Raw genomic sequence first — 27,237 nt, 5'->3', positions numbered from 1 at the left:
TTCCCAGAAGTCTCCTGTCATGCTTTCTCTTCAAGTAACAACCTCCTCCTTAGGGTAACCATTATGCTACTTGTGGTAATTTAATATAACCTAAAGTACTTGTGCAGATGATTTTCAGTGGCAAGGTAAGGGATAACTCAAAGTAAAATGATTGGTAGAAAAGTTTTCATGCACTCCCCCATTTGCTATCCATCTCCAAACCTAAATGCATATTTTAGACTAGTTTGTAGATGAGGATAACACTAGTGACAGGAAAGTTCAGTTACTTAGATAACAATTTCCTATGAAATACAGATCAAGGTTTGTTAAAACCCATCAATATACTGATTAAAAAGGAATTTTCTCAGTGTCTGGTAAGCTAAATAAATTCTGTATACATATTCTGATATGGTATCTGTGTGGCTGCTTCAAGACTCAAATCCCACTGAATAAAACTTCAATGAAATCAGGAGCAGAGATATTTAATTTTTTGTATTTATGACTATGAAGAGGTTGTACTTTTCCTTTCTAGTAATATAAAGTAATTAAATGAAAACTCTCTAAGGACAGTGGACTAAGCTGCTTAAACAATATTTTTATAAATAAACATTGCCTAAATACTAGGTTCTACCAAAGCAATCTTAAACACTCACCCTTTTTGGTAGAGGTGGGTAGGTTAGATATAAACATTTCCTATAATACCTTAGATAAACCTTCATTGTATTATTTGAAAATTGTACTTAAAAAAAGAGGGACTTCCCTGGTGGCGCAGTAGTTAAGAATCTGCCTGCTAATGCAGGGAACACGGGTTCGAGCCCTGGTCCAGGAAGATCCCACATGCTGTGGAGCAACTAAACCTGTGTGCCACAACTGCTGAGCCTGTGCTCTAGAGCCTGTGAGCCACAACTACTGAGCCTGCGTGCCACAACTACTGAAGCCCACCTGCCTAGAGCCCGTGCTCCGAAACAAGAGAAGCCACCACAATGGGAAGCCCGTGCACCGCAACGAAGAGCAGCACTCACTCGCCACAACCAGAGAAAGCCCGCGCCCAGCAATGAAGACCCAACGCAACCAAAAATAAAATTTTAAAAAAGACCTCGAATCTTATTTTTCATATATTCTGCATTTTCTTCCAATATTTTCCTACAGACCTGGAGTAGCATCTTATTTCATAAACTCATTAACTATCCTTAACCCATGCAAAAATATTTTTCAAATTGTAACTTTGTAAGAGCTATTTCAAATGTAATAGTTTCCTACTAAACTTCTGAAATCCAAAATATTTACATATGCCCATTCTGTTCAAAAAAGGCACATTTCCATTGTAGGAAAAAAGTTGATTCTAAAACTTGAAGTCATTCTTGACTGACATGATTCTGAGTTAAAAAGAAAACAATATATCTATACACACACACACACATACATACATATACACATACTATGGTTACTTACATAGAACATTGATTCTTGGAAACAATGAAGTCATATCAGTTTATTATATGTTCTAAAATGGTATATAAGTGAAACTACAAATAAGAACAAACATTTGGTTGGTATTGATCAGTAATTCCTAAATCTGTGAGGCAGGCTTCATTAGAAGCTTGTTTGTTAAAAATACAGATTCCAGATGAGAAACATAAGACAAACTCAAATTGAGAGACATTCTACAAAATAACTGGCTAGTATGCTTCAAAGTTGAAAGTGTCATTAAAGACAAAGACTGAAGAATTATTCCAAAATGGAGGAGTGTAAGGAGCTATGACAACAAAATGAAATGTAGGATCCTTAACTGGATCCTGGCTCCCAAAAATGGAACAACTGACACAATTTGCATGAGGTCTGTAAATCAGTTAACAGAATTGTGTAAGTGTTTACTTCCTGATTTTGATCATTGTGCTTAGGTTACATAAGATATTAACATTTGAGGAAGCTGGGTCAAGAGCCTAAAGGAACTCTGACCTATTTTTGCAAGTGTGAGACTAGTTCAAAATAGAAACTAACAAAACCAAACCAAACCCCAGATTTGTAGGTTCCAACTCCAGAATTCTGAACTAGTAAGTGGGATCCCAATCAGACTGTAAAAAAATTCTCACCAGGTTTGCGAACCACTGGCTCAAAATAATTAGTGAAGAAAACTCTAGGAACAAATATTTAGGATAATAAAACTATTCTATACTTATAGAACACTTAAAATTTCAAAGTGCTTTTGTCTATAATATTGTTGATCCTCACAGGCAAGGCGGACATTGGTCCCACCAAACTAATAGGGAAACTTTAGCCCCGAAAGATAGAACAAACTGCCAAAAGCACAAGTCCAGTAAAAGACAATAAAGGTCTCTTTACTCCTACTCTACTATTTTTACTCCTACTCTACTATTTCCAACATATCTTATTGATTTTAAAATAAAATGACACTATGCTTCAACCAGTCAATAGATATTTAATATCAATAAATATAGTTTAATGAATAGAGAATTATGAAACTACCTTATCTTTAGAAAATAATTAAGGTTAAAGTTTACTGACTTTTGAACAACCAGAAATTTCTATTGCCTCTACAATGACAACTGATAGCCATAAATGTTATCTGAAGGAAATCAGATGATCCAAAAGTAGAATAAGATAATTTCAGCTCAGTAAAATACCCCATTACCAAAGAGCATTCCATTCTTCCATCATGAATTATAAGTTTACTATATTAAACTAAAATAAAATTCTAAAATAAAATTTCATCATACGTACATTCTACAAATAAATTGATCGTTTGCTATTCTTAGAAATATCACAGAGTAAAGCAACAAAATAATACAGACTGTATTAATAATAAAGGCTTTATGCAAGTTTTGTTTTTTAAAACATGAAAGGGATCTGTTATCAATGTTAGCGAACTGCAGCAACAGATATTCAGGCATATAAATGAACTAAATATTAAAACATAACTTATTTCAGACAGCCAAGGGCAATTTCAAACTAAGTATAAATTTGAAATGTTAATTCATTTGACAAGTACAGGCACTAGAAAACTTCAGTGTTTATACTTCACGTTATATTTGATTTTCAGATGCAATTTATGTCCTCATCTAAATCCTGCCCACATGTTATTCATGGAGGCTGTGTAACAAGCTGCATTCTACAGTGTCAATCTGCAGTTGCCCCCTGTAGATTCTCTCACTGCAATAACCGGACAAACAATGAATCTTATCCAATTAGTCCATTTGTTGTAATTAATACATCCAATTCATCATAAGTAAAGGAAACAAGCAAAAATACTATTTTACATTATAATTTTTTTTCTCTTTGCAAGCCCAGTGGAAGGCACTGAGGTTATTTTTAAAGCCATAAAATATATGTGTGTGTATTTTTTTTTTTTTAGAAGAAGAAACACATTTAACTTGATGCAATCACTCCAGTTTAAAGTTCAATTCAAGACTCTAGCTTAAACTCATCTGGAAAAAACAAGTTTTAAAGTGGTTCTTTATTTTAGTTAATCCTTAAATTTGTGAAAGCAGCATTGTATTGTAAATTTTTGGTAACTTGGATTATAAATCACTTCCTGTTTAGCCAATTCCCTGGTGGTCCAGTGGTTAGGTCTCCTGTGCTTCCACTGCAGGGGGCACGGGTTCAGTCCCTGGTCGGGGAACTAAGATCCCGCATGCCAGGTGGCACAGCCAAAAAATAAAATAAAATAAAGTAAAATCAATCAATCAATCACTTCCTGTTTAAGACTGGACATCATGTTTTTCAAAAAGTTTAATTCACTGAGTTGTTTCATATAGCCACTAAGGTGAAGTATTAGCTAAGTATTAATCATAGGCAGTATATTTATCAGCACAGTTTAATTTTTATTCTTTAAAAAAGTTATTTCTTCTTTTTTAAAAAAGAAAATGACGTTTATGCTTGAAAATACTGACAAAATAGGAACATTAAAATCAAATACTTTACTTCAGTGTCCTAAGATACACATTTTACCCACATGTTAACATCTATGAAACAAACATTCATCTAACAAACAAAGATATGCCATAGTTTTAACTGGCAATATATTTTTTTCTTTCTTACTGACATATAATGGTGTGTCTTATAATCAATGACATTTTAGATTCAATGAAATAACAGCACATCATTTGCTAATGATAAATCTTACTAATACATCTTATGTAAAGGTATACATCTTAAAAATGGACCTGTAAATCTTAATTAAATTCATAATAATACATAATGTATATATCAATTCTTTCTGCAGATGAATATGTTTCAGATTTTCACTGACTTTAAGTTTAGATGTAAGGAGTGAAATCAATAAAACATTTTATCTTCTTGGCATTTAAAAATTATAGAACTTACATAGAGACTACTAATGGCATGATTAATAATTAAAATATATATAATAAATTTATACCATATATTTTTCAAAGTGCTTTTTTATCATATGCCAAAAACAATTAATTAATTAATACATTTATATTTTATCCAAACAGATACTAAATTCTTATTATTTTGAATACTTGCAATCAGGGTCTCATCTGTTACTTTATTAACATGGACTATAAAGGGATTATTCCCAATTTCTGATGATTCATCTTATTTTCCCTTCAGACTTTGTTCACATTATTTTTCCCTTACATTATTATTTAGATGTGTCTCTCTAGACATACATGTGGATATACATGTTCGTTTTGTTTAAAAATACACATGTACATATCTATGTATACACATGATGGTAGGTAATTAATAAATGTTATTTTGCTTCTTCCTTCTTGGGGGTTCAGAATGACTATCGCAAAGAAGGGCACAATATAAGTTCCAGATCTAATTTAATGTTTTACTGTTTTTCTTTATAACATGACACCCTTAATTCCAACTTGATTTGATATTTCCTAACTTAGATGTTTTCTGCTTTAACTAAAGAGAAAAGCTACTTCTAGCACCTGATAACTCCCATTCTTGTAACAAACAGAAAGAATAATTATGAATAATACAAAAAAGTATTTTTTTACTTTTAATCATGAAGTACCTTTACTGATTAAATTTACAGGGCCACAAGAGCATTTTAAAGCGTCAAAGGCATTCTACTTGTCAGTCTGATAATCTAATGCAAGAAGTAAATTATAACTGACAACATGGAAACATAGTTTAAATGCCAAAGTTATAAATCTAAAAATGCTTCAATCAAATCATGTGATATTTTATTACATAATCTAAAACCGAAGAGAGCCGAATAAGAAAATTCTACCAGAAGTCTTAGAATGAATTTATTTTAGAATTTAACTCTCTACTATTACTAAACCATTAGTTTTGTCCCTGTAATTTAATGAAGGATTAGCTTGCCACTTCTAATCCTGATTTAACAAATCAAACACAACCATTTGGTATCATTTAATATTTAATCTTCCATTCATTCATTCATTCCATAAAATTCATTCCCTCCCATTCATGGAGCATCTATTATGTACCACCCATTATTAAAGAAATACCTGCTCCTCTACTTGAAAGGCAGCTTGTTAGAACCTGACTGCCAAGACCATGAAAAACATCAAAATAGAAGAAGGTTGTTTCCAGTCCTACCTCACTCTTCATTTTACACCGGCCATTTCCATTTCAACTTACACTCTTCCACATAACCATGTAATTCCTTTCAAACTGCAAGCATATTTCAAAACAAAATTTACCTGTCCTAAATGCTACTCTAGCTAACCTGATAAACAGAGGCATTCTCATATAAAAAAACCAACAACAACATTAATAGGTTAACCTATTATCCTTCTTACCAGGTAGCAACTGTTTGTTTTCATTTGTCTGCTTGATTTTTAAATTCATCTTATTAGGAACAGGGCCTTAATGGAAAGAGAACCTAGTCAGATAGGTGAGAGTTTAGGCCTGAAGGAAGGGCATGGCTCCTGGCCTTGGCTTTTTCCTTAAATAGCTATATGTTATTTATATTTTCAGAAAATAATGGCTAACATTATTAACAGGTATTGTTCTATATGCTTTAAGTGTTATTAAATCATTTCATCCTCAAAATAACACTATAAGGCAAGCACTATCATTATCCTCATTTTATGTCTGAGGAAACTAAAACTTGGAGAGGCTAAGTATTTGTCCAAGGTCACACTGCTTGTGACAAAGGGGGAATATGAATAAGTGCAACTGGTTCCAAAGTCAAAGAACTTAACCACATTATCATACCGCATGCCCAATTTAACTCACAGAATTGTTGTAAAGATTAAATGAGACTAAAGTCTCTGAAAAGGACACTCTATTCCTTGTATTAAAAAAAATTAATCTATGAAAGTGACAGAAAAACTGAAAAGGTTTCAAGCAAACTAGCAAGCAGAGGCAAGGCAGTATTGGTTTTCTTCAGATTAGTATTCCTAGATTATATCACATCACATATGTGGATTAAATAAACACCAACTCTGACTATGTATCAACCATAACTTATTGTCTACAAATCTAGTTACTTTTGAAATTTATATTTCACATTGCTCATGGTTAAGTTCCAACACACACTCTCTTTAATTTTATCTGATATAAATCATCTGATATTAGCAAAAGTTCAATTCTTCTAAAACTCATAGAAAAAATCTTTACAAGAAAACATTTAATACATCATGAAATATTATTAATTAAAATGATGCAAGTTGGGCTTCCTTGGTGGTGCAGTGGTTGAGAGTCTGCCTGCCGATGCAGGGGACACGGGTTCGTGCCCCGGTCCGGGAGGATCCCTCATACCGCGGAGCGGCTGGGCCTGTGAGCCATGGCCGCTGAGCCTGCGCGTCCGGAGCCTGTGCGTCCGGAGCCTGTGCTCCGCAACGGGAGAGGCCACAACAGTGAGAGGCCCGCATACCGCAAAAAAAAAAAAAAAAATGATGCAAGTAAACTTAATATTTAAATGATGCTTCTTCGCTGAAAAATTAAAAATGGTAAATTCAAAAATGTAGTGGCTTATTGGAAAGCACAGTAATGAAATATTTCAAGTGACCAACACAGAACTCTAGACTGTATATGAATTTCATTTCCAACCATGCTTTTTCCTCCAACATGATAATAATCTTTGGTTGTCTGATAAAGATGATCAAGAAACTGTTTCACTCCAACAGCTTAATAATATATGGGCAAGCTTCACTTTTACTTGCCTGCAACTTATAAGTTCCTCTATCAAAAAGTAATCCACTCTCAACAAGTTTTTTTTCTGTCAATTGCTTAATACCTTGCCATGGAAATATGTTTCCAATACAATTCTCACCTCTTTTCTCAAGAATGCTATCTCTAAAAACAAATACTAAATTGATCATGCTGTGCAATATTAAAATAATTTATTGTTAATAATCTACCTATTTCTAACAAAAATACAAATATCACAGAATACGCAGATACTCTACTGTATTACTATTCCCTACATATTAATCCACATTTTTCAAAAATCCATGTTTCTCTATTACAATTTAATTATTTCTAATTTCCCCTTATATATTGTTTTTTCTTGAACCAGGTTCACTTCTGTTATCTTTTGCCTCTAGTTATCTCCCCCCATCAATTTAAACTTACTGTTAACTCTTGAGGGTTCTCTACCTATTTTCTCTTATTTTATGCATTATTTTTAAATACCCTTTCAAATGGTACCACTACTCTGCCTGTACCTCTGTATAAGTTAAAACTGGAAAATTTTAATAACAGTAACTTTTAATACATTAAAGGATTAAATATGGGGTTTCCTAAATTAAAACTAGACAAAATATTGAAAAAATAAGATACTTTCATACCAAAACGTTTAAATAAAAAAGGAGAAATCTAACTTTCAAATTTTATCTTAGCTGTCTGCAAATGAAATGCAAAATCAATAATATTAATTATTTTTCTATTATAGCAAGAGAGCCCATGTTATTTAATGGTTTGGACTGAAAGGCATCAGGACCTAATGATATAACTCAGTTTGGTGGCTGCATTGAAAATGCTGTGAATTGTTTACAAATTTGTGTTAGTTCTAAATATATGTATAATACATAAATAATTTTGTAAGCAAATGAAGATTTTTATAATAAGGAAATTTTTCCTAAGACAGATTAAATACTTGATCTAAAATTTCATATAAAGCCTTCAAAAATAACCAAATATTCCTGCAAAACCGATTCTAAACTATGTTGGCCTTAGATTATTTTTACCCTTGCATGCAAAACAAACATACATATAAAACAAATAATAACACTTACTATATTCTATTTTTTGAAAATGTATTAGGTATGTAGTCAAATAAAAATACCTAGGATTAATATACCCTCCTAAAGCAATTCTTTGTCCTTATAATTCTCTTGGAGCATTAATCCTCACCTGGCCTCTTTATTACATAAAGTAAATCAGAAAGACTGTAAGGGAGGAAGTCTGTAAGAGCCGAGAGCTGCTTATTGTTGATTTAAATGGTCTTAGTTTTCTTGCCATTCCATTTAGTTCAATGTTGTGGGTTTATGAGAAAATATGATATTTCATGTTTCCAAACTATAAGGTGCCCAGTGAAGTACAACTAAGAGGTAAAGAAATCTTATAAAAAATTTCAAGGCATTTTTTTAATAAAGAAAGTACATTAGGAACTGGCACAGCAATATGGGTTTTGTTTTGTTTTTCCTTTTCCTGTTTTATATATAAAATGTTCTCCTATTTTAAATTCCTTTTACTAACATTAATATACAAAAAAGTATGTTCATAGACTAGTAACATTTAGTAAATTCTGGAATATTACCTAATTCATTCAAAAAGGCAGTAAGATACACACAGTATCTAACAACTTAAAACTCCAAAGTGGGAGTAAACACATCATACGCAAATCAAAAGTAGATTAGACAGACTGAACTTTACAAAAATTTCAAAGGAAGAAGATTTAATTCTTAACCAACTTACCCAATTTTTGTCTTCTCTTTTAACTTAGAACAAGGTTTTGTTTTTTTGCTCTCTTTATCCTTTGGCTTAGATTTCATCCTTCTACCTTTCTTTTCCTCTTTTCCTTCAACTGAAGCACTAGGAAAGTTTTCAGGGCTCATTACTCGTGGAATATTGCGTTCCCCACGCTCCTTTGCTTTTGCTATGGCCTCTGATATTATACGATTAGCCTTTTCTTGCTTGCTTTCTGATTCCACCTTTTTTCTCTGCTTCTTCTCAGACATGATCCTCACCTGGGTATTCTGCAACTTAGTATATGTCCCAGGACCATCACTCTTCTTGGAAGATGGAGGCTAGAGAAATCAAAATAATTTTTATACAACATACCAAAGTACATTTAAACAATTAACATAAATAACCAAAAATTTAGAATTAAACTTTAAGAAGTAAAATACATAAGCAAATATATGAATGCTACAAATTTAAAATTAAAACATTTTGCTGATCTAGAAATTAGTGTAGGTATAAAATAAAAAGCTTAACTACTGCTTTTAAAAGTGAAAGTTAAAGGAGGATAATATAGATTCATTGATATTTTCAGAGCATTCTTGATTAGTTGATTCAAATTTTGTCCTATAAATATAGCTAATTCAAATTTAGTCATGTAAATATTCTGGGCATTTGGAATAAGTCTCTTCTTTCCTCTTCATTCCAGAACTCTGAAAATTATTAATAAATTTTAAATAGCAATTTTAATTTAGAATGACTACTCCCCATAGTTTATTATGATTTTTAGAAAAACAAAGCCTCTCTGCTTTATAAGAAAGTAGAATGAGAACCTGAATTCATTTAAATCATTTTAATGTGCAATCTATGCAGCAATGTAGCTAGTTAGTCAACAGACATTCCCATACTTAAAATCAGAGAAAGTTTTAGTTTTTCTGTGAAAGAGTTAAATGAGGATTTTTTTTTCTCCTTCTATATCATAATATTTTGCTCAAGCAATTCTGGAAAAAAACAAGTTCTAGTTTTATGTTAAAATTATTAATATTTTAGCAATATCACAGGAAGCAGATCAACAGCATTTTAAAATGAATATTCTCTTTAAACACGCATTCATCCCATATTCTTAGATCACAGTTTTGTTACGTTCTTACCCGTAAACATGCCTCTGACTACAGCAAGGGAAAAAACCACCAGGAATTTCCAAACACATTTTCATGCTGGTTCCAGTGTGCTTCACTGGATATCTTTTCTATACCTGCCTCATCAAAGGTTTCATAGCAGTGCTACAGCACTGGGAAAGGAGGGAGGGCTTAGAATCGCTTACTAAAATGCCACCTTAAGGCCTACAGGCTATAACAAATAACCAAGACGCGAGAAAACAGCAACAAGCTCAAGATGGCGATGCAGTACGACTCCGCAGCAGCAGCCAGTAATAAGGAAGGTTATTCAATCCCATTAGCCTTTTAGCCCAAAGAACCCCTCCTCCTCCCACTCATTCAGGCTTTCACTTACCCTTCCTCTTGGCCTCTTCACTGAAGACATTTTTGGCGTCAGACAAAGGCTTGCCCTCTGCTTTTTCACCACCCCAGGCAGTGCTCAAGAAAAAAGCATTGAAAGAAGATTCCTAAATGGCCTATTTAGCAAGCTGCAACCAAGAGATGCACAACCCTCCACAAATACACATTGTGATGTATCAACACATTTCTGCCTTGGCAAGTTTATATCCACTGTTCATTCTATTTAGATATGAAAAAGACTGTAAACCCGTCCTAAAAAGCTGAGTTTCCTCAATAGCTGTAAGCAGATAGCCAGATTCCAACAAAGCACAGAAAGAAATGAATGCACAAAGCATCAAAATGCATCAGCATGAATATTAGAGATGTCGTTAAAAATACTGACTCCTTCTGAGGAAGTAGGCCAGCAGATGGTGCTACCAGTTATTATTCCATTAGACTCTGCAATTTAACCCCCAATGGACTGTTCTTCCCTCCATGTAACACATTAACTCTCACTCTACCATTTCCCGTAGTAAAGTTTTAAAAAATATACGTAAAAACCTGATTTAAAGAAATCATCTGAAAATGAAAACTGTAGTTAAACGGCTTTATGTAGCTATCAATATTAAAAAACAAAGTCCAATGCAATTTCTACCGGAGAAAAATACTTTTCTCCGTGATAACTCTAAAATATTTAAAACATAAACACATCTGAAGACGAGCAAAGGGTTAAAGAGGAGGTCATGCAAATGAACCCATAACAAGTGACTTCTCTTTAAGAAATTAGATAAGGTTTCTTATTATTCTTCTAACAGAAAGCCAACAATGTCATTTTTAAGATTGAGAAATGAAGCTATTTTCATTTAAATTCCAAAAAGCTTAAGATTTTGAAATGAACACATAAGAGCTGTCTATAAAAAAATAACTAGCCATAGTTAAATTACTGCCTTACTTAAACCTAAATACATTAATTTATTTTCCTAACATAAAAAAACTCCTAAACATTCCTGACCTTTACTCCTCACATTCTATTTCAACTCAACTGTTGTTTTTAAGATAAAATTTTAGTTTTAGTCCCTTGCTAAAAATAAATAAGTAGCAAGTCCTCCTGAATTTGATCATTATATACCTATACTTTTCATCTATAAAATACTGAGACTATTTTAGTAAGCAATGACCTTAAATACCTAAAACAAAATTTTCACTGCCTCAAAATTCACGTTTACCTCTTTCATTAATACCATATTTTAAAAATTGGTCTTGGCAAGTCATCTGATATCTGTATTAAAGAACCTGTTTTTAGTTTTTTCCTTTCAGGCATCAAAGGTCTCGAAATGGAGCAACATTATATAAACAATGTCCTAGAAAGACCAATCTAAAGAACAGAAGAGTAAATTAAAGGCATAGGACCACTAATGCAAGAAAAGGATCTTACTGACCTGGAGGTCATCTATGTAAAAATCGTAATAACCAATAATAAGGGCTAACACTTACCAAGTGCTTATTAGGTGACAGGCACTATTCTAAGCATTTTACATGTAATAATTAATTTAATCCTGAATAATAGGGTAATAGTGATAATGGAGAGGAGTAACAAATGGGAGAGATATTCTTACAGCAGAACTGCAAAATGATAGACCTAAGCACGTAAGTTTTTAAAATCATAATATAATAATAGTAGCTAACACTTACTTATTCCCTACTATGTTCTAGGCACTATTCCTATTATGACACATACATGAACAACATGGATTTAAACTGTGTGGGTCTACTTACATGCAGATTTCTTTCAATAATAAATATTACAGTACAGTTGGTTTCATCCAAGGATGTGGAACCACAGATATGGAGGAATCAAGAACTACAAATATGGAAGAATCACATATATGGAAAACTGACTATAAATTATACTTGGATCTTTCAATTAATCTCTAATCCGGCATTGTTCAAGGGTCAACTGTATATTAACTCAATTAATCTTAAAAACAACCCTGTGAGATATGTACTACTGTTACCCTCATTTTATAGCTAAAGATAGTAAGGCATAGAGAAATAACTTGCCCAAGATCACACGGCTACTGAAAGATGGGGTAGGGATTAAGAGGCAGAGAGCCTCATAATGGAAACCGTGCTCTTAACCACTGTATTATACCATATTTGGTTCAAATATCATAACTTACAGAGATAATTTGAACACAAAAGAAATTAAATGACTTTCTCAAAATCTCAGAGATACTAGTAAGGAAGCAAGAACAAAATTTAGTTTTTTTCAGTGCCCTTTCCGAGAGGTAGAAATCAACTAGATATGGGTGGGTTTTGGCTGAAGAGCAGGAAGAGTCAATACTTGCTTTCTAGACCAAGTACTGGTACAGGAGGAGATAAAAGAAATGTTGAGAAAGGGTATGTATGTGTGCATAAGTTTAATTCTTTCCACACTGAGTTTGAAATGAAAAGTTTGAGTAACTGGAAATTTTGGACTCGATCCTTGGAGAGGCCAGGGCTGGAATATAAGATGTGGATTCTCTTGCTGTTTTCTTTGAATACCCTTAACTCACTGACACTATCCACAGAAACTAGGATGATTTCCAAAATATCTCACTTCTCCTTAAAGCTTTTCAATAGATTCCATTACTTGATTCAAAAATCCCAATTATTTAACAATAAATCTTAACAGTAGACAATCAAATATTTGTGATCAAACATTTCTGTGATCAAATATTTCTTCTACTCTTAGGATATAGTATTTTAACTCTATATTCCCACAGAACATCAACACTGAGGTGTTAACTAACTAATCGTTTTTAATGTAGGTGATTTCCCAATTTACACAGACACAAACATACAAAAAGGTAGTTAATAGTAACTTTTCTCAATGTTACAATTTTTCTCTTTTTCACCTACATAAGCAGTCAACAAATTCTGTCCAATCTACTTGTGTTTTATTTTGTTTTCTTCCTCTCAGTCCCAACAGCTCCTGCTGTATTAATTTCCCACTTGTTATGGTTACATTATAGTGATGTAGGAAAATATCTTTATCTGTAGGAAATATATCAAGTTATTTGGGGTGATGGAACATCCGGTTTGCAATCTGCTCTCCAATTTTTTACAAAGTAAAAGAATTTCTTTGTATTTCATTTGTGATTTCTCTGTAGGTTTGTCACAATTTCAAAACTCAACTTTTAAAATAAAGGCAGGGACTTCCCAGGCAGCCCAGTGGTTAAGACTCCCCCTTCCAATGCAGGGGGTGCGGGTTCAATCCCTGGTCGAGGAGCTAAGATCCCACATGCCTCATGGCCAAAAAACCAAAACAAAACAGAAGCAATGTTGTAACAAATTCAATAAAGACTTTAAAAATGGTCCACATCAAAAAAATCTTTAAAAAAATAAATACATAAAGGCAAAGGCCTTGCGCCCCAAGGACCTGTATGCTAAATGAGGAAAAAAAAAAAAGAAAAGAAGGCACATATATTAATAACATATCCAAATATTTATAAGAAAAACAAGTCACAGCAAAACATAAAGATGGTATCATATGTGATATATCAATTATTTTGATAGCAACTAGAAGAATATATGAAAGACCCTGGATGTCATATTTCAATACTAGGGAAACTCAAGGATTTATGGTATGAGTGTTTTTCAAACCAAAGGTCATGATCTAATAACAAGTCATGATATAAATTTAGTGGGTTCAGACCAGCACTAAAGAAATGAAATATAACAGAATGAAAAAGAGTGGTACCTAACCTGTATGAATGCTACCTCTTAAAAATTAGATAGTTTTAATACCATGGTTACTACTCCTCTTTTCCTTCATGAGAGAAAGAAGTAAAGAGATTTGAGTAAGAAATTAGAGGTGTTAAAACAGGAGTGGGGACTCAGTTCTTCCTCCTCTTGGTGGAATAATTTTCCCACATACCTACCCACTCACACTGGGGAATTCATCCATTTCAAATATTTTAGTTGCATACAAATAATTTAAAAATTTGAATCACCAGTGTGTAGACCTGAGTGGAAATCATAAATTTTCAAAAAGAAGGGGAGAATGATCACATGGCTACCATACATCTACTATCGAGCACAGGTTCTACTATTAGGGAAAATTATAAAAAATTTCAAGTTCTACTTCACACATTTTAAAAACAATATGAATAAAAAGTCTCAAATAATAAAACAGATATAATTCCTTAGTAATAATAAAACACAGAACAAAGAATTTTCAACAACATATATAAAACTGTATTATAGCTAAAAAAAATCTTCCAACTTTTCTCAGGAGAGATGACTCTCAGGCTTCAGACCTGGGGGACTAGGTGAATGGAACTTGCAATGGAAGAGAATACAAAACAGAATAGAGATAGCAAGCCTTGATCAAGAATGAGTTTTACTGCCTAGAGAGACAATGCTGAATAAGAGAAGAGAACCATTAGTGAAAACCCAAAACACCAAGTTCTAAAGAGCTAGCAGATGAAGAGGAGTTAAAGAAGGAAAACAAAAAGAAACTACAAAAATGGTAAGATGAGCATCAGGAAAGAGTGGTGTCATGGAAGCCAAGAGGAAAGAATAAAAAGATCTGCCATCAAAAGGAAAGTAAATATCTGAGAGTAATTTGATATTATAAAGCTAACTTAGAAAGCATTTTAGTTCTGTTGAATTGTTTATAGTAAGCCAGTATGCTAGTTTTTAACATTTTTATTTTAGGAAGAATCATATAATTATGTACTTAAATATTCAAATTAGATAGCTAGTGGGAAGCAGCCGCATAGCACAGGGAGATCAGCTCGGTGCTTTGTGACCACCTAGAAGGGTGGGATAGGGAGGGTGGGAGGGAGAGGCAAGAGGGAGGAGATATTTGGATATATGTATATGTATAGCTGATTCACTTTGTTATACAGCAGAAACTAACACACCATTGTAAAGCAATTATACTCCAATAAAGATATTTTTTAAATATTCAAATTAAACCAACCTCTAAAAACAAATTTGTAGTTAATTTTAGTAATATGTGTCAAACATTAGTGGTAACTTCTTTTGCATTTATTGCATATAACATTTTTTTCCACAAGGTACCAATAAAGACTTGCTTTTTTTGTTTGTTTGTTTTTTTGTTTATTTTTTAATTTTTTTTAATTTTTCGGTACGCGGGCCTCTCACTGTTGTGGCCTCTCCCGTTGCGGAGCACAGGCTCCGGACGCGCAGGCTCAGCGGCCATGGTTCACGGGCCCAGCCGCTCCGCGGCATGTGGGATCTTCCCGGACCGGGGCACGAACCCCCATCCCCGGCATCGGCAGGCGGACTCTCAACCACTGTGCCACCAGGGAAGCCCAAGACTTGCTTTTAAAGAGAAGAAAAGGAGGAAAAACTGATCCAAATTATTACCTGTCAAATCCTCTGAGTTTTACCCTTAGATTTGTTTTCAGAGTTTTTGATGTATCTGAAGCAATTATTTTATTTCACTTTCTTCACATTTGTGAACTCACATGTTCACAAATTAAAAGGCTTATTTTCATTTTGTGACTTGTACTAGTATCCAGGTTTCCACTTTTAGCTAATGATGATATTCCTTCTTTTTTCTAAATCTTGAATTTTACACTGATACGGTAATACTATTAAAAGTATTCCCTCTATTTTAATCATCCACATAGCAGTTCAGGCAAATAGTAGATATTCATAAAAGTTGTTTTTTTAAAAAATAAACATTTATTACGTGACTTACATAAAATACAGAGAGAGAAGAATATGTTAGAGGATACCATGGGAATGTAATCAGCAAAATCCAGAATGTGGGAAATTCTAAAGAAAAATGACTGTTTCTTCAGCAAAGAAACAATAAGAAACAAAACAAAGAAGGGTAATCATAGATCAAAAGAGGTTTAAGACTAAATGTAATGCCAAAATAAAAAAAAAAAAACAGAAAAAAGAGAAGACACACACTTAAAATTCGTATCAAATGAATGCAATACATGGTCCTTGTTTTGACATAGACCTGAACAAGTCTGTAAGACTACATTTATTAATACTAGGGAACTTTAACTTTGATTGGGTATTTGATTATGAAGGAATTACAGTTATTTTTTTAAGTGTGAAACTAATTTTGCAATTGTGTCTTAAAGCTAAAACCTTTGTCTTTTAGATATACAAATTGAAATATTTACAGATAAAGTGATATCTGAAATATTTACAGATAAAGTGATATGATTAAGGTGTGTTTCAAAATAGTCCCTGAAGGGACTAATAGTCTCTGTATGATTGTCAGAGGGTCGTATAGATGAAAAACAATTGCCTATAAACTGATGGCTGTCATAGCTGGGTGATGTCTACTCTATTTCTGTGTACACTTGAAATATTATATAATAAAGAAACTTAAACCGTTATATTCTGGGTATAACAGGTAATTTGGCATGACAAGAAAACTGGATTCATGTGGAAGAATGATAAGCAATAAAGACAGAAAGGTAATGGGTCAGATTATCAAAAGTGTTATAAGTTATGCTAAAGTGAATTGGGGAAATCAGTAAGTGATTACATACAGAGAGGTAACAGGATCAGATTTTTAGATTTAGGGCTGCTAACTGGTTTCAATAAAAATACCCAAATACTTCATGGAAACTTTTTTATTTACAAAAAGGCCATATATGATATAAAAACAAGTAATATTTAACCTTCTATTTTATATTAGTTTGTGTTGCTTTCTCAATGCTGTATTTTCAAAACTTCATCTTTTGTTTCCAAACAAATCAAAAGTGTATTTTAAAAACATTAAACCACAAAATCTCACGAAGTTCCTTACTTACTGACAACATTAAATATACTGAATTCATCAGTCCATAAATTACTAATAATACTAAAAGCTGTTCTCAGCATAATGTTGTGATTAAAGGAAAGGGCTTCGGACTCAGCCAGCCCTGGGTTTCATCATCTGTAAAATGGAGATAATAATAGTGTCTACCTTCTAGGGCTGTTGTGAGACCTAACAGATAAAGCTTGTAAAGTGCTTAGTACGGTGTCTGGCATACAAATACTCAGAAGTGCTAGGTACTATTGTTATTGCTGTAATGTGATATTGTGCCCACCTCTGTGCATCATCATATCAGGGGATACAATGATGTCAGTATGTCTTATAACTGGTACTGTTATCTTGAAAAAAATGTATTTTATTTTTGGCTGTGTTGGGTCTTTGTTGCTGTGCACGGACTTTCTCTAGTTGCATTGAGCGGGGGTTGCTCTTTGTTCTGGTGTGCAGGCTTCTCACTGCGGTGGCTTCTCTTGTTGCAGAGCACCGACTCTAGGCCCGCAGACTTCAGTAGTTGCGGCTCGCGGGCTCTAGAGCGCAGGCTCCGTAGTTGTGGCGCACGGGCTTAGTTGCTCCGTGGCATGTGGGATCTTCCCAGACCAGGGCTCAAACCCGTGTCCCCTGCATTTGAAGGTGGATTCCTAACCACTGTGCCACCAGGGAAGCTGGTACTGTTATCTTTGATCCCTTGGTTAGAGTAATGTCTGCCATTACTCTCTGCTATAAATTTCTCCTTTTATAGTTAACAAGTATCTTATCAGACTATGCAAATATCTTGTTCTCATATATATTTGCCTAGTAATTTTAGCATGCATTGATGGTTCCTGCCTATAACAATTATTATTTGGTTATTCACCTAACGGAAATTTTTTATTTCCATCATTCCTTCCACATTTTCTACTGGAATTCTACTATAAACAAAAGTTGCCTATTTTCCTTATTTATTTATTCATTCAGTCATTCATTTATTCATTCAATTATTGATACTGGTATAGACTCACAGATATTTATTTTATTCTATGGGTTATAATCTGATACTATGATTATGTGTTATTCAAACTGTCCCAGCTTTCACCATATAGAGCTCCTTCAAGTTGGTTCCTGAACCTTGTTTACCACCATCATATTTTGAACACTTCCTTACTTTCTGGCACTGTAAGATATTCCAGGTTCATGGTAAGAATAGTTTAACGGAGTGGTTGAGGCGGAAGCCATATTATAGTAGATTAAGAAGTAAATTGGAAGAAAGGAAGTAGATACAGTGTTAAACACTTTTCCTAAATAAATGAAGGGAAAATGGCAGGCTACCGTGGAATTAGAAACTTGAGTATGTTTATTGGCTATAGAAAAGAAGTCAGTAGACTGCTTGAACATATGAGAGAGAAAAAAAAGCTAGAGAGTGAGTTTTATCACAAGTAGAAAATTTTAAGCATTTTCCATATAACAATGCAAAATTATCACACCACCAATAAAAAATTAACATATTGTATATAAATATCACTTTGGTAAATAATATGAACTTCCCATAGCACCTTTTCTAAAATGCTTCTTAGGGGAAAAAAAATTTTTTAAAGACTTCTTGAATATGTTAATTCAAAAACCATTTTCCTTCACAGAAGTTTTCACAATTTCTGGTGTATTTTTAAATTTGACTTCACAATATTCCTATTAATCAAATTATTAAAATTAATCAAATATTAATTATTCCTAACTGCAGATAAAAGAGTTGCTATTATCCATTTTCTCCAGATTAAGAGAGAGACTGGAGTGTGGCAGTGACAGTGTGACAAAACCAATAGGTGAAATACACTCTTAAAGTCTTGAGAAGACCTGATAAAGTAGAAGGGCAACAGTGTAAGCAAATTAACCAAACAGTTGCATAATTCGGTGGACAACGCTAACCATCATATTCTAAATTCTTTTGGCAATGTTTCCAAAAGTATTAATAAAACAAATACAAAGGAAAAAACCTCTTTCAAGTCTTTAGGGAAGATTGAGAGTTGGTTCTGTTGAAAGACACTGTTTTTTTGTACACAATGCATTATGAAAAATCAACTTTAACTTTCAGAATTCTGAGATTATATATAAAAAGCGATTTGAACACTCAAGTAATTACTAACATAAATTAAAATGATGTTAAGGGAAGGCTAACATAAATACATTTGCAATAAGGAAAAAATTTAAAATAAGGTATTTGAACTTGATTTACAGTTTTAGGCAAAAGAAAATCAAATGCTGAAAAGTATCTATATATAAAAAGTCAAAAGCGTTTCAGAAATCACAAAATATACTTAATTTCATCATATTAAAATTTCATCTTGCAGAATGCAAAGGAAGTAATGAGAGACACTGCATCTCTGGATGTAACTCTGATCATAAGAAAAAAAGTTATTTGTGGAAGTAGAAACGATGGGAATTACATGAAAAGACTAAACATGACCTTTTGGTGTCCATGACAGGTCTAGGCATAGTAGTTGTGTGTCAATAAATGTACACCTTTTGAAGTTAAAGAAAAAAGTATCATCATATGGCCTGAAACTTACAAAAGCATAGACAGATCAATAAACTCAGGAAATATAGTTCAACAAGTCAGGACTCAAAAATAAAATTCCAACAATTCAATAAGAAGTGATTCTAACAACAAATGTAGTGTATCTAAAAATACTGGGTGCAGCCTTACAGATTTCAAAAAGTAGAATACAAAAGACAGATTTAAGAAGAATATGAGAGGGGCACTGACCTGTAACAATAGTGCTGGCAAGTCCACAATGAGTTAAGGAGGGTGTAACTCCAATGGTGGGTCTGAACCTGGGGGAAGTCATGCTACATTTTTTTTAAGAATAGGAAGAGGCAAACCTACGCATGTCAACTGAGCTCTTCCAAAATTTGTACAACAGAATCTACTTCCTCAGCTTGTGCTAAACTGCTCCAAATGAATATTTTCAGTTTAAATTTGTGAACTGGTGCCATCTGGTCAATCTTCTGGGTTCCTACTAGCCTTTCACTTGAGCTTAAAATCTCTTCAGCAACCCTACCATTAGTTCTTAATTAGCAACCCTCTTAGATCATACACAAAAATGCTGATTAAAAAAAAAATCTTATGAGGCTGAATCTATAAATGGGTATTCTTGTGTGCAGGCATGGACACAAACACACACACACACACACACACACTCCTACCTACTTAAAAAAAAAAAAAGTACATGCCTTAACAGCAGCTCATGTGAAAAATACCAGGGAATTTTAGCTCACTGTAAACTAAATGAGTGTATGGTGTAATGAGCTTGCCAAAAAACAAATGCAATCTTACATTGCACAAACAGAAATGTGGTATAAGGAACAAGGGAGGTGATAATTACAGTATACTCTAGTCTCACCAAGAGAAATGTATTTTGTTTTGGGTTTAAAAGGAATACAAACTAGATCACTCATTCAAGACGTATTATTTGAGTACATACTACCTGCCAGACAGATTGTTATAAGTACTGGGAATAAAACAGTAAACAAGACAAAGTCCCTCCTTTAATGGAGCTAACATTTTAGAGAAGGAGATAAACAAAAAGGAAAAAAAAAACCCATCAGGTAAGGGTAATGGCTATGCAAAGAATGAAAATAGGATGATGTGATTAAAAGTGATAGGGTGACTATTTTAAAATGGACTCAAAGTCTAACTGAGGAGGCCACTTACACTGAAATCTGCATGAAAAGAAAGAACTAGCAATGTAAAGATGTGATGAAAGATGAATCAAATTATTCTCAGCAGCCTAGAGAGATAAGCAACAAAGCACAAAGACCAACATACTGGGTTTTATATCTTAATAAGAAGTTTCCCTACTGGATAACATTTGCACCAACTACACTATACTTCCCAGTCTATACATCTGGAGACTACTCCATGGAAGTGCACCTCAATTCCTCTTCAGATCTTATCTGTTCAGGTCCTACAGTTTTTAAGCTGGTTCCTTCTAGTAATGAGCCATCACTATTCTCGATGGTCTGATTTTCTAGGTCAGTGTTTTTTAACTATGAACTAAAATCTCATTACAAGCCATCAATTCAGTGGATAGCCATTAACATTCTTTATAAATGAAGTAGACTAGTGTTTTGAGAAGCACTGGTTACATCTTAATACATACACGCCCCTACATATATACATTCATAAACATTTAAAAACACATCTATGCTGGGTCCCAGACAAAAACTTTGAAAAACACTGTTCTAAGAGGTTAATGAATACTTCCATGTCATTTCATAGGAGAGTTCAATCCAGACTCTTATTTAGGGTTGGAGGGCTTTGAGTCACCTGGTATTAGTCAACCTGGAGGATGGGATCAACCACATTGGGCAATCAATTAATCAATCAGTTACAACTATTTAATGGAGCACCAATAAAAACTCTGACACTGAAGCTCAAGTGACATCCCTGATTAACAATACCCCATGCGTACTGTCATGCATCAATGCTGGGACCTGATTCCAAGGAGAGAGCTTTGTGTTGAAACCCTCTGAGACTGCCCTATGCATCCCTTCTTTGGTTAATTTTAACCTGTAACCCCCTCTGTAATAATCTGTAACCACAAGTATAATAGTTTTCAGTGAGTTCTGCTAGCCTATTATTGAAACTAAGGGTGGTTCTGGGAACCTCCAGAATTTGTAGTTGGTGTCAGAAGTGAGGAGAGTCTTGGGACTGTGTTAGCTTTGCAGTTTGGCTATCTCTTGAGTAATACTCTCCAATGAAAACAAAAAGTTTAATGAGAAAATGAGAGATCTTGATCTGATAACTATCTTCAAATGTTAGCCAACTGCAAAGATTTTCAAGTTTTTGTAAGATGAATAAAACTAAGACTGCAATGATTCCATTCTACTGAAGGCCTATCTATAGGAAATCTGGACTGAGAAAACTGCTTCCTTAAATATTCCTATGCAAAATCTTAAAAAAAAAAATCCGTATACAGGAAAATATCCATATAACAAGAAACTGGGTAAAGAATACACTAGATCTAGCCGTACTATTTTTTACAATTGCATACAAATCTGCAATTATCTCAAAATAAAAAGGTTTAATTTTTTTAAAAAAGAAGAAAGCTTAGGCCTTTCCTGAGCTCAGAGACAGTCTCCTTCTGGCCTTGAAGAAACGAGCTGCTACGAGTTCTACAGCTACAAGGAAATGAATTCTGCTGACGATCCCATTAGCCTAGATGAGGACTGTGAGTCTCTGATGAGATCACAGCCCCACTGGACTCGCTGGATGCAGTCTTGTGAGACCCCAAGCAGAGAATCCAGCTAAGCTGTGCCTAGACCCCTGACCCAAGGAAACTATGAGATAATAAATGGATGTTGTTTTAAGCTACTAAATATATGGTTAATTTGGCACTACATTCACATACCCTACAATTGAACAATTTCACTCCTGGGTACATACTCAACATAAATACATATAAAGTTCAATAACAGGTAAAACTAATCTATGAGGGTAGAAGTCAAAATGGTGATTACCCTTAGGGTGAGAGCAAGCAGGGACTAGTAGGAGGCCCAAGGAGATTTCTAGGATTGTGATAATGTTCTATTTATTGATCTGGATTGGTGAAATAGACGATGTTTACTCTGTGAAAATTTATCAAACTACTTATACTTTGTGTACTTTTCTGTATGTATGTTATACGTCAACAAAACTTACATTAACAGAAGTTACATTACATAACCCTCAAACTGAAGACTATTATTTAACTGTATTATCATTAATCTAAGTAAACAATTCATTACAACCAGATTTTAAGGAAAAAACCATCTGTCCTAATGCAATGATGTCTTGACACTAAAATTATTTTTCTTTATTGTGTTAGCATGATATTTCATGCTTTTCATCCAGAAAAATAATTTTAAAAAGGGAAATATGATATTTTATGTTCCCTCAATAAGAGGAGAAATCTACAAAATACTGAAAGACATCTGAGAGCTAATTCAACCAATATTATTAGGGGAAGGTAGGAGCTAGAGGAAAAGGAAGTTTTTTAAAACCCACAATCAAAATGTGAAGCTTTTAAACAGAAATAGAATGTTTAAGTCTATACTCATTTTAGGTTGTTATGCTTCTGAATAACATGATCATCTTCTCTCTTTCCAGTTACAGCTCCAATTTTCTGTTTTACTTTATATTCTAGCAACACTGAAACAATTTGTTTTTTTTAAAAAAAACAAGTTATAATAACTTTGAATTTACTGTTCTACCTTTCTCTAAAAGGTAGCCTAGCAAATGTCTATTCAAAACTCAGTGTAGGGACTTCCCTGGTGGCACACTGGTTAAGAATTCGCCTGCCAATGCAGGGGACACGGGTTCAATCCCTGGTCCAAGAAGATCCCACATGCTGTGGAGCAACTAAGCCCGTGTGCTATAACTACTGAGCCTGTGCTCTAGAGCCCGCGGGCTGCAACTACTGCAGCCCGCGTGCCGAGAACCCATGCTCCGCAACAAGAGAAGCCACTGCAATGAGAAGCCCACGTACTGCAAAGAAGAGTAGCCCCAGCTCACCACAACCAGAGAAAGCCTGCGCACAGCAACGAAGACCCAATGTAGCCAAAAATAAAAATAAGTAACTAATAAAAAAACAAACTCAGTGTAGATATCACTTCCTTTTTACAATATGTAATTTTACTGCTATATTTGCCATAGCATATTTTAGTTATTTATAAGTCAAGGTCATATTTGATTCGTACCTCTAAAATCTATCCAGTGTTTGGTACAGTTGCATCATCTATGCAACGAGGATAATCATAGTATCTAAAGGATCTTAGAACAGTATCTGACACATAATAAGCACTCAATAAATATTAGTATTAATTATTATGATAAAGATTAATGTTCCTTATATAAAGAAGTCTCAGAACTCCATAATATGAAAACTACTATTCCAATTTTAAAAATGGGCAAAATTTTTGGCAGACACTGCCAAAGATGATAAATGCATGGCAAATAAACACAAGAAAAGATGCTCACATTATTAGACATAAGGGAAATGCAAATTCAAACCACATGAGATACCACTACACATCTATTTGAATGGTTAAAAAAAAAACATGAACAATACTAAGTAGGAAGAGGAAGAGGAAGAGAGGATATTGAGAAACTGAAACTCATACACTGCTGATGGAAATGCAAAATGATACTGCCATTTTGGAAAACAGGTGGTAGTTTTTTACAAAGTTAAACATACATTTAATATATGACCCCTGGCAATCCCACTCTGATACCTTTACCCAAGAGAAATGAAAACATATGGTAACATAAACACCGGTACACAAATGTTTAAAAAGGCTTTTATTCATAAATGCCAAAACCCGGAAACAATCTAAATGTCCTTTATCTGATATATACAATCTTTGGTTCATTAATATGATGGACTACTACTCAGTAACATGAAGGAACACACTACTGATACATGCAACAAAAAATACATTATGCTAAGTGGAAGAAGTCAGACCAATAAGACAACATGATATATGATTCCATTTATACAACATTCTCAAAAATGCAAAACTATAAGGAAAGAAAATTAATCACTGTTTACCAAGATCTGGGGTTGAGGGAAAGGCTGAGTACAAAGAAGCACCAGAGGATGTTTTGGGGTGATGGCAAAATTCTTTATCTTGATTGCGGTGTGTTTATACAATGTACATGTTTGTCAAAACTCACAGAAATGTACACTAAAAAAGGTGAATTTTACTAGATATAAGTTATATCTCAATAAACCTGAATTTAAAAAGCGATTAATGTTCTTTAGGTCTCAATTCCCATATTAAGAAGTTAATACCACTAGATTCTAAATCTAGGTTAATGTCTTGATATCCCTTTTCCTTAATCCCAGCAGCTGTCCCTGAAGCCTTATGCTATGATAATTATCTAAATCTCTAGACATTGCCTATTCCTAGATTTCTAGATGCTGTTTTCTCACTTATCTGCTTTCAGGAGTCTGTGTTATATGTGGCTAGACCTCCTTAATCCCACAAAATTGCCTAGTTAAGACTTCTTTCTATAAATGACTGGGTCTTACAACACAAACACACATGCGCACATGCACACACACACACACACCTCAGGTCTTAGCAACATTAGAGAAATTGATCTCTTCCATGTCTGGCTGTGCAAAAGACTTCAACAGACTCTTCACTAAAGAAGATATGCATTTTTGAACAATAAGTCCATGAAAAGATGCACAGTATCATTATCCATTAGGAAAATACAAATTAAAACTATAATGAGATATAGTATACAGCCAATCAAGCGGCTAAAATTAAAAAGACTAACAACACCAAAGACTGAAGAAGAGGGAGCACCTGGAACTCTCATACACTGCTGGTGGGAGTGCAAAATGGTGCAACCCCACTTTTGAAAACAGTTTGGCAGTTTTTTATTAAGTTAAACATACATTCAACATATGACCCAGCAACCTCATTACCTTTGTATGTATCCAAAGAAATGAAAACATATGTACACAAAAAGACTGAACTTAAATGTTCACTGAAGCATTATTAAAAATAGCCAAGGCCTTCCCTGGTGGCACAGTGGTTGAGAGTCCACCTGCCAATGCAGGGGATGCGGATTCGTGCCCCGGTCCAGGAGGATCCCACATGCCGCGGAGCAGCTGGGCCCATGAGCCATGGCCGCTGAGCCTGCGCATCCGGAGCTTGTGCTCCGCAACGGGAGAGGCCACACAGTGAGAGGCCCGCGTACCGCAAAAAAAAAAAAAGCCCAAAACAAGAAACAACCCAAATGTCTATCAATAGGTAAAATGGACAATTGTGGTGTACTCATAAAGTAGAATGCTAGTCAGCCATAAAAAGGAGCAAACTACTGACTCACCCAACAACATAAATGAATCACATATGCATTGTGCTGAGTAAATAAAGCCAGACTCAAAAGGCTACCTACTGTATGATTTCATTTATATCACATTCTCAAAAAACACAAAAATATAAGGGCAAAAATCAGTGGTTGCCAGCAGCTGGTGGCTGGGGGAGGGACTGCTACAAAAGATGATGAGGGAATTTTGAAGGGATAGGGAATCATTCTGTATCTTGATTAGTGGTGGTACTTACATATACTTGTCAGAACTGTGCACTAAAAAGAGTAATTTTTTACTGTACTTAAATTATATCTAAAAAACAAAACTACTGATACATGATATAACATGGATAAATCCCAAAAATATCATGTAGAATGAAAAAAGCCTGACACAAAAGAGTACATAACATATGATTCCATTTATAGGTAATCTGAAACAAGCAAAACTAATCTATAGTGACAGAAGGTAGATCACTGATTGCCTGGGGACCAGGGATGAGAGGATAACTGCCTACACAGGAAAAAAGGAAAATTTGGGGGCTTATGGAAATGTTCTATACTTTGATTGTGATAATGATTATATAGGGTATACATTGTCAAAAATCATCAAATTACACTCAAAATGGGTATATTTTATCGTATGAAATTATGCCTGAATAAAATCAATTTTAAAATGTACTTACCCAGTGAACATAAACGTAACAGGATAAATTTTACCCTGACTTATCTACTTAACAATTCCTCTTCTTTTATTAGTTTTAATTATGTCACTACAAACTAAAGTTAGATTATATTATCTTAATTTCTATAATTTATGCTAGTCCATTGGCTGGTGATAACAAATTTAGAAATATTTGCTAAGAACACATTACATACAGGTAATATGTTCAACAACAGACTCTCTGGAGAACAAATAAGAAATATGAGCGGGTGATGATGGTGGGATGAATTGGAAGATTGGGATTGATGTATGTATATACACTAATGTATAAAATAGATAACTAATAAGAACCTGCTGTATAAAAATATTAAAATTCAAAAAAAAAAAAAAGAAACGCTGTCTACCAAAAATGTTAATATTTTTATTGCAGAGATTTATCTCTGCTTTTACTGCAGAGATTACACAGCTATATCTATACCACATTTCATGTATGACAAAAGGAAGAAAACAGTAAATAATCAATTGTTTGAGGGAACAGCTAAATCAATATGGATCACAGAGGAAAAGGAGACTTGATCTGTGTTGCCTAAGA

The 27,237-nt window shown here is 33.9% G+C and overlaps 1 protein-coding gene across 6 annotated transcripts in view; it reads right to left on the bottom strand.

Annotated features, from left to right (window-relative positions):
• Positions 1-27,237, bottom strand: part of CHD9 (chromodomain helicase DNA binding protein 9) — a 241,937-nt gene that overhangs the window by 107,712 nt on the left and 106,988 nt on the right. For 4 of the 6 annotated variants that reach the window (XM_065898462.1, XM_065898459.1, XM_065898461.1 and 1 more), the window contains one exon: positions 8,872-9,203. In XM_065898462.1, the coding sequence (XP_065754534.1) occupies positions 8,872-9,203 (332 nt within the window). Of the gene's footprint in view, positions 1-8,871; positions 9,204-10,368; positions 10,399-27,237 lie in introns of those variants that run through there. The other 2 variants (XM_065898463.1, XM_065898464.1) reach the window with 1 other exon arrangement.

This window comes from Phocoena phocoena, chromosome 20, assembly GCF_963924675.1.
Source record: "Phocoena phocoena chromosome 20, mPhoPho1.1, whole genome shotgun sequence".
NCBI classification, from domain to species: domain Eukaryota; kingdom Metazoa; phylum Chordata; class Mammalia; order Artiodactyla; family Phocoenidae; genus Phocoena; species Phocoena phocoena.
Note: the sequence above shows the minus strand (reverse complement) of the source record. Positions and strands in the feature narration are given on the sequence as shown.